Source organism: Alligator sinensis, unplaced genomic scaffold, assembly GCF_000455745.1.
Source record: "Alligator sinensis unplaced genomic scaffold, ASM45574v1 scaffold879_1, whole genome shotgun sequence".
In the NCBI taxonomy this organism is placed as follows: domain Eukaryota; kingdom Metazoa; phylum Chordata; order Crocodylia; family Alligatoridae; genus Alligator; species Alligator sinensis.
The window spans coordinates 1,323,804-1,331,876 of record NW_005842250.1 but is presented as its reverse complement, the minus strand read 5'-3'; the positions used below and the strand labels follow the sequence as shown (position 1 = coordinate 1,331,876).

The following is an 8,073-nucleotide window of genomic DNA, read 5'->3' as shown; positions in this document are numbered from 1 at the left end:
GTGACAGGTGAGGCCGCAGGGGCAGGACCCTTCCATATCCCCTTTTTTTTTGTCATCAGCCCTACCTCTAACTGAGGAGGTGAGTGTGGCCCCTCACCAGCTCTTGGAGCTTGGGAAGAGAGGGGGAACAGCCTTGTACTGACCCACAGCAGATTGCACAAACCATGGGGCAGGGCGGTGGCCACAGGGTTGCTGGGGGATGGCTGTGCTTTTCTGCTCAGCGTGTTTCCCTGCTCCTCTTGTATTCCCTGAACCAGTGGGAGGGGCCATGGGGAGTGCTGGTACTGCAATGGAGCACAGGCAGGATGCCCAGCATGTAGAAGAGCCAGTGCTTACTTCCTCTCACAGGGGCTGCCACAACAGCAACCCTCCGAAGAAGTTTGCAGCACCCTGGCTGAGAAAAACTGCTCTAAACACAACACTGGGACTTTGGTACAGTGCCTGGAATGAGGAAGAAAATCTATATAAACATTATAAAACTTTTCTGTTATGGTCAGCAGTTAAGATCCACTTCCCACAACCTGTGGTAACTGTTAAATGTCAACTCCAGATTCTCGGCCAATAAGAAGCAAAGAAAGGTTTACTGCAAGAGAATCAAACAAACCTACCAGAACATTGACTGATGCCAATATGGCTTAGAAGCTCCCGTCATGTTCTCTCCGGCTAATCTTCCACTCACAACAGCATGATCGTGATGCTCCACACGCCTTCTGCCTAGCTTGATATCGTAGAAGCAGGCAGCATCCCCTGCCTTAGGGAGATATGCACAGTGAGAACTGGACAGGAAACAAGTAATGGAGCTATTGCCCAAATACGAATAGGAAAATAATTTGCAAAAAAGACCCAGATTTGATAGTCTCTGCAATTTCTGCATTTCTACCCATCTTGGAAAACTACAATAGCTTTTGCATGCCTCACGGGAGCAATGATTAATACAATCATTGATTAGTACATATACTGTTAAAACACTGACAAATGTATATGCCTCTAGAGCCATGACTGATACTTGAACTGCTTGTATAAGCTTATGTTGGAATATGCATACACAAATTATGTTATAGAGATGTTTCAGCAAGGCTAATGGAGAAGACTGATTGATAAGACCAGTACCAGGTGGTCCAAGACACCACAGTAAAGATAAAATGTACAAGGGTCCAATACACCCTAGTAAAAACATTTTATTATTTGCTAAGAATATGGTACAGGATACATAGGATATAAGCAAAAGTGCATATAAAAGGAGGGGCTGGGAACCCTTAATACCTTGTACTAAGCTTACAGGTTGCCCCTGCAAGCTGTGTTTATACCTTAGGAGAGTCCTGACTCCTTGACAAAGGGACTCTCATGCAACACTGCAGGATTTCTCTGTGTTGGGATGCGCCAACTCCTCTTGTGCGACACTACTGTTTGTAAGTTAGGACTGTGGGCAAACTTCTATAGCAAGAAGTGCCAGAGTGCACGCATTAATGACGAACTACCTCTGCCTGCTGGTGGGATCCTGCTGCTCACTTTACACCTTCTCTCCCTTCATTCAAACTGGGTTTAAAATCCCACTACTGCTGCACATGTGTTTATTGCAACATAAACATCACACAGAAAGCCTTCTCAACTTGCACACACTTACCACCCAGATATTGGAGCGTGCCTGCAGCTCTGCATTCACCCTGAACCCTCCAAAATCAGAGTCTACCTCCAGGCCAGCAGACTTTGCTAATTCCACATTGGGCTCCAGGCCCACTGCTGCCACAATATGATCGGTCTCTACCTGATTGAGACAGAATTAACTCTGGTTATGTCAATTCCCAGTGCACAGTTCCACATGTCAGGTTCACTACCTGCTTCTCCTGTTTACCTTTCTTCCATCCTTCAGTTTAATCAACAGCCGGTTGGCACAGACAGAGATGGACTTCACCACAGCACTGGACACAACATTAACACCCTCTGGAAAGGAAAAACAGGATGCACGTGACTAGACTGCCAACAAGGTATGCAGAAATGTCAGTGAAAGTCAGAGTCAGTGGTGCAGATCTCCTGACAGCAGAAGAGAGAATTGCGAATGGCTCAAGGACTAAAAGAGACTGGATTCTTTGTTGCATGGGTCCAGAGCAAAGCATCAACGGAAAGGAAGCCACCTGACAAAAGCTTGTTTTAACACTTGTGAACTACAGAGACAAGCACTTGTATAAGGAGGCTCAAGTTACACGGACAGAATCCTCCAGGGATTGCAATCTTGACTCTTCCAGTGCCCAAGCACTAGAAAATATCTAGGCTACGTACTGCTCTCTCTCAGCTGGGTCTACAGGTCCTGCCCAAGTACAGGCCCAATGTAACAGAAGTAGACCAGCCCTGCCACTCACTGACCCCTGAAGCAAGGTCTCAGCCCCAAGGACCCATCAGTTCTGTTCTGTCTCCATAGTTGTGGAGTGACTTCTCCCACACCCACAGCCTTACTCTCCACAGAATAAGAACTTATTCTGCAACTGATGAAGCCAAAGGGAAAAAACAAAACCACACAACACCATAGCTGCTTTACCTGCTAATAACTGCAAGGATTGGACTGACACAGGGCTGGTCACTGGTTTAGGTCCTGCCATAAATGTCAACACAGCCTCAGGGCCACTTCAACAGCAGGTATGGTCCTGCGCTTAGGCACCCTGGCCAAGGCCCCTGCAGAAGTAACTGGAAGAATGGGTGCCTCAGAAGCCACAACATTGGCCTTGTGCTACATGAAGATCTTTTGACTCAAGGTTATCACCAAGCAGCCAAGCCAGCTTTATGGCTGCTTTGTGCCATCTAAGCAGCCCAGAAGATTTAGCTCAAAACATGTCCTGCTCTGCTCAAGGACTGCCTAGTAGGAGACCTATGCTTGTTCTGCATGCAAATTTTTTTTATTTTCAAGGTCCCCTCTGGAGTAAGGGGACACTCCCCTAAGAAGTGCCAGGGAGTGAAGGAAGTACCGAGTTGTGTCTAACTACTGTCAATACCACAGATTACTTGTATGCCAATTGGATCTGGCCCATAGTGACAGAGCTCAGCTCACTCTTGCCTGCCTTCCTAATAATTTTCTCCAGAGCCCTCCCTGCTTCTTTCTAGCCCCCAAGGTGAGTGCTGCTTACCACCACCACCAAATTCACCCTTTCCCACTGCCACTAGGGATGAGAATCAACAAGCTTTATTTCCTCCTCACATCTTATGTAGACATCCATACTACCTTCACCAAGTAATAGGAAACACAACCAAAGGGATGAGCAGATAAAGAATGTGTCATATGGATGTATAAATACAAAAAGAGGGGGAAAATCCCAATGAAGTGAAACCCAAGAAGTAACAGCTTTTCTCAGGATCAACTCTCCAGTTACATACCTGTTTTTCTTCTGGTCTAGAGCTATGACCAGGTGCAAGTGAAAAGAATCTCAGCATGTTGGTGAAGTCAGAGGTCCTAGGGAATGCCTGCATAGCAGGTGGATCCCTTGAGACTGCCAAAAATCACTGGCAGGGACACCATTTCCCAGAGGAAGTTTTCTAGCTGAGACTACTGACAAACAGGTAGAACACTGGAGTCCCTGGGGAGATGCTAGGAAACGGGTACCAATACAGTGCAGGCTTCTGCAGCTTTCATATGCTTTCCTAGAATATGGAAGCTGGTGTAGATGACTGAGTCCCATGGCTTTACCTCTTTTGACTTTGTTTGTAGTCCAGTTACTCAGATACTCAGGGAGGACCTTGCCCATGTTGCCATTTTCTGGAAACATTTGAATCACCTCTGACCCTGTAGTTTGTGCTGCAAAAGGTAAGCAAAGAACAAGTTATTTATACTGCATGGATAATGAGAACGGTAAAGCTTTAGGACAGGGGTAGGCAACATGTTTTGGCTGGAGTGCTGAAAAAACCACAATGTCTACCATAGAAAGTACCGGAGTGCCGGCATGCCAGAAAAACAAAATGAGGGTGGGGTGTACAAGGCAGGACACACTGCATATTAGTGCATTTAATAACCATAAATGTTGCCTTTGTTGGTCTGTATTCCCTTTTTGTTGAGCATGTTGCAATGAGAGAGAGAGAGAAAAAAGGAGACAAGAGAAAGAGGAGAGAGAGAAAGAGAAAGAAAAAGGAAAAGGAGAGCAGAGAGAAAACCAGGCGCGCGTGCGTGCGTGCGCACACACACACACACACACACACACACACACACAGAACCACGTGCACAAACACAGAGAACCAGAACACACCCATAACAGACACATGCCCACAAACATCTGCAACCAGACACGTATACGCACACAGACACACAGAACCAGACAGAGGCAGACAAACGCACAGAACCAGATGCTGGGCTCAGAGCGGGAGCAGGCGGGCTTAGCTGCTGCCAGCCATGAAGCCCAGGATGCTCCCGGCAGGTGGTTGGGCGGCTCCAAGCCCTCCTGCAAGCAGACAGGGCTCCGTGGTTGGCAGCAGCTACCCAGAGCCCGGGCCAGTTGCAGCCAGGAGGCTGCAAACATCTGCTCCAAGCTCCGGTATCAGCTCCATACCGGCGGGTGCGCGCATGCCTTGGAGTGGACGGTGAGGATAGGGACTGAGGCAGCACATTCCTCCCACTATCCGCTCTGAGGTCCACGTGCAGTCACTACCAGCATGGAGCTGATGCCGGGGCTGTGAAGCCCGGCACAGGTGTTTGTAGCCTGCTTGCTGCCTGCTGCAGCTGCCCAGACCCCAGGCTGGCTATGAATGGCTGTGCTAGGCTCCAGAGCCCAGTCAGCAGCTCTGTGTCAGCAGCAGGGGAAGAGTTCAGGGTTGTGCTGCCTCAGAGCCCCCACCCCTCCATGCGCTCCGAGGCACATGTTCACCTGCTGGTATGGAGCTAATGCTGGAGCCCGGAGTAGATGTTTGCAGCCTCCTGGGCTGCAACCGGCCCAGGCTCTGGGTAGCTGCTGCCAACCACGGAGCCCGGTCTGCTTCCAGCAGGGCTTGTAGCCACCCAGTCACCTGCTGGGAGCAGCCCGGGCTTCGTGGCTGGCAGCAGCTGCCTAGAGCCCAGGCTGGTGGTGGTGTGCTGAGCAAAATGGCCTTGTGTGCTGTGCTCAGCACATGTGCTGGGGGTTGCTGACCCCTGCTTTAGGATATGCATAATTATAGCTGACCCTGCTCAAAGAATTCAGTCCTTTCTTATTTCAATTTCCTGAATGCAAACCTGTCAAGTCCTAAGTGCTGACTTACAGGGTTTGCTGTACAGGTAATTATCAACACAACCATCTTTGTTTTCAGGACAGAGACTCATATACATTCGGAATTCCACACAAGTATGAGCACCTTGCAGCATCATATGCTGGACTTGCACAGAGACCTAATCTTGTAACTAAAATGTCAGCAGTCTGTATTTAATCATGCGGGTGGTTAAAAGGACAACTCTATCCAAATCAGAACAAGCCTTGTCCTGTAGAGACCCACAGAAGTCAGCTGAGGAAATATTAGAAAGCATGCATACATAATTGATAATGGCAATCTAACCAGTAGACAGTTCTTAGGTTCACAAGCCTTTACGAAAATTACTGTACACTGGCTTCATTAATAAGGTAAGCTTCGTCCTTTTCAGTGGGGCGAATGTCTACTATACTCTAGCCAATCTACTTTGCATAGATAAGGCAGTCACTTGGCATAAACAAGACAGTTTACATAAACTAGGAAATACCCCAGCTCACTACAGGGTTTTTCACTTTTTGCTAATTAGTGAAAAGGAAGCATGTGTGGCAGGTGTTCCCGAACAGTGGTAGTATAGCATGAACTGAATTAATGTAGCTAATGTTAACAGAGTGTAATAATAGTAAAATATAATCATGTTAGTCTTGTCCTGTAAGCAACTTGAAAACACCATTTTGTATCCTTCTGCTTGACATAAGCAAATGAACTCTGCATAGCCTTTATGTACGAGTGTGTGTAAAAGGGTGAATGGTGAGAGAATGGCAGAGAGACAGGAGAAGAAGATTTAACTGTTTATGGAAGCAACAAGTCACCAAATGTAAGTTCCCAGCCAGTAACTAACTAACAAATGGCTGAAGAATCCCTTTCAAGCTCAAGGGCACAAAGGAGATAACAGAAGAAGAAATTCTACCAGATGGGCAACAAGAACACTCCAAGGCTAAGGTAAGCTGAAGAAAAAAGAAGAACAACCGCAAAAACAGAAACTGGGTATGAAAACCCCCAAAGCACTGAAACAAAGGATGTCAATCCCTATAAAAGAACACTTTGAAAATGCCAAGTTGGGTGCGTGTCTTTCTCTACTACTGTTTCATCACAGCACAGATGCATCTGTTCACCTTGTTCCATCTGTTATCTTCAAATCTGCTATCTTCAAATCATCATCATCTACTCATTAAGCCCGGGTAGGCCACCCTGGGCTGATATTGAGCAACTATTGCTGGTAATTATATCTGGTGTATGTGTGGATGAAATGGTGGTTTTGTGTACGTGTATGCCTGTGTGTAATGATGTGTATGATGATTTGTGTGTGTTTGTATGAATGGTGTGCCTGAATCTCTATGTCCAACACATGTAATCAATAAATGTGGCACCTTGCCTTATCCCCCTTTATAAAGTCTTGCTCGTGATTTGAGCAATTGGTAATTTGTGTAACATTTTGGTGGAGAATGTGTGTGGGGGTGAATAAGGTTCCATGTTGCAGTTATTGATCAGTTGCATGTTATTTGTATAGTAAGTCTTGTCTGTATATGTGTTTGTCTGTCTATCTGAAGGTGTGCACACCGCCCGGTGGTAGAAGTGCCGGGTATAGTGGTCTTGGGTTAGACCAGACACTTAGAAGAATAGAGGAATACTTGGATACTTGGACAAGTTGTTTAACTTGGAAAGCCCACTTTGTGGGTTGTGGATAATTAAGAAGCTGACTTTGTGGGTTATGGACTACCAGGATAGTCTGGACCACCTATAAGAAAGGAGACCATTGCTTTGGTGTCGAGTTTTGTTTTCAGACTTGGTTAATCTTGGAAACTGGACTTTTTGGCACATTGTACGGACGACTAGTATACTGGATTTGAGTATTAACAAACGGTAACTAACTTAAAGTAGTAAGAAAAATACAGGAGACAGAAGTTACGATGTTCAAAAAAAAAAAACAGTAAAGAGTGAGGCAGATGTCAAAGATCCCCTGCCTACATATCTGCAAGATACGAGTCTTTTAAAACAAGTGCTGCAGCGGTTTGGACATAGTCCTTGGACTGAGCAGGAAGTATCTGATGCACATACCATTGCAGACTTAGAAGACAAATTTAAGAACTGTATGCAGAGATATAATATACTACCACACTCCATAAAAAAGGAGGCTATAGCAATGTGGCTACTAAAAATCTGTTCCTCTGTCTAACTGTTTGGAGGCATTTTAAAGGGGTTAGCTAAAATTTGTAGTAAGGTAAAGTTGTACGGTAATTGTGACTAGGGTTGTAAGTTTTGTGCAGGAGAGATGGTTTGTTACCGCTGACCAGACAACTTTGTTTGTCTGGGTCAGGCAGAGTAGTGGCCATGAGTACATGTTGTGGTCCACTTGAGATTAAGTAAGAACCTCCCACTGTGTTTGCAACAGAAAGCTAAGAGAGAGCAGAGAAAGTCATCTCTGCTGGAAAGGCTGTGTAAATGACAGAGTCCTTCGGAAGGGTTAGGTTTTATGGATAGTTACAAGAGCAGTTGTGTGTTTTCTGTGAAATTTGTAAGATGTAAGTTACACGTGCAAGTTATGGCAAAGTAAAGTGTTATGCAAGCAGTGGAGCTTCAAAGAGATCAAAAACATTTAAAGAAATGTAAGACAGATACTTTGGGATCCTGTGTGCCAAGAATTAAAACAAAAAGGCAGCTGGTAGCACAGAAAGAGACGAGGTATGTTACTGGACATCTGCTCAGGCAGTGGCAGACAATTTGTGATTAAAAGTGAGGGAAAACTTGGTTCTCCCTCCCTGCCTCTCCAGGAACAGCAAAGGGCCTAGAAGAGATAGAGATTGTTACAGGAGCATAATGACTTGTTTTGGGAAACATCACGGTACAGCTGTGTAAACGGAGATCAGTGCCCAGAATTAC

General features: G+C 45.9%; 1 protein-coding gene across 2 annotated transcripts in view; it reads right to left on the bottom strand.

Annotated features, from left to right (window-relative positions):
• The window catches only part of AIFM1 (apoptosis inducing factor mitochondria associated 1), a 47,671-nt gene that overhangs the window by 15,692 nt on the left and 23,906 nt on the right, over window positions 1-8,073 (bottom strand). Inside the window, exons 11-14 of one of the 2 annotated variants that reach the window (XM_025208760.1) lie at window positions 3,674-3,781; window positions 1,853-1,941; window positions 1,625-1,765; window positions 609-751 (exon numbers count right to left, since the gene is read on the bottom strand). In XM_025208760.1, coding sequence (XP_025064545.1) covers window positions 609-751; window positions 1,625-1,765; window positions 1,853-1,941; window positions 3,674-3,781 — 481 coding nt within the window. Of the gene's footprint in view, window positions 1-581; window positions 752-1,624; window positions 1,766-1,852; window positions 1,942-3,673; window positions 3,782-8,073 lie in introns of those variants that run through there. The other variant, XM_025208758.1, reaches the window with a different exon arrangement.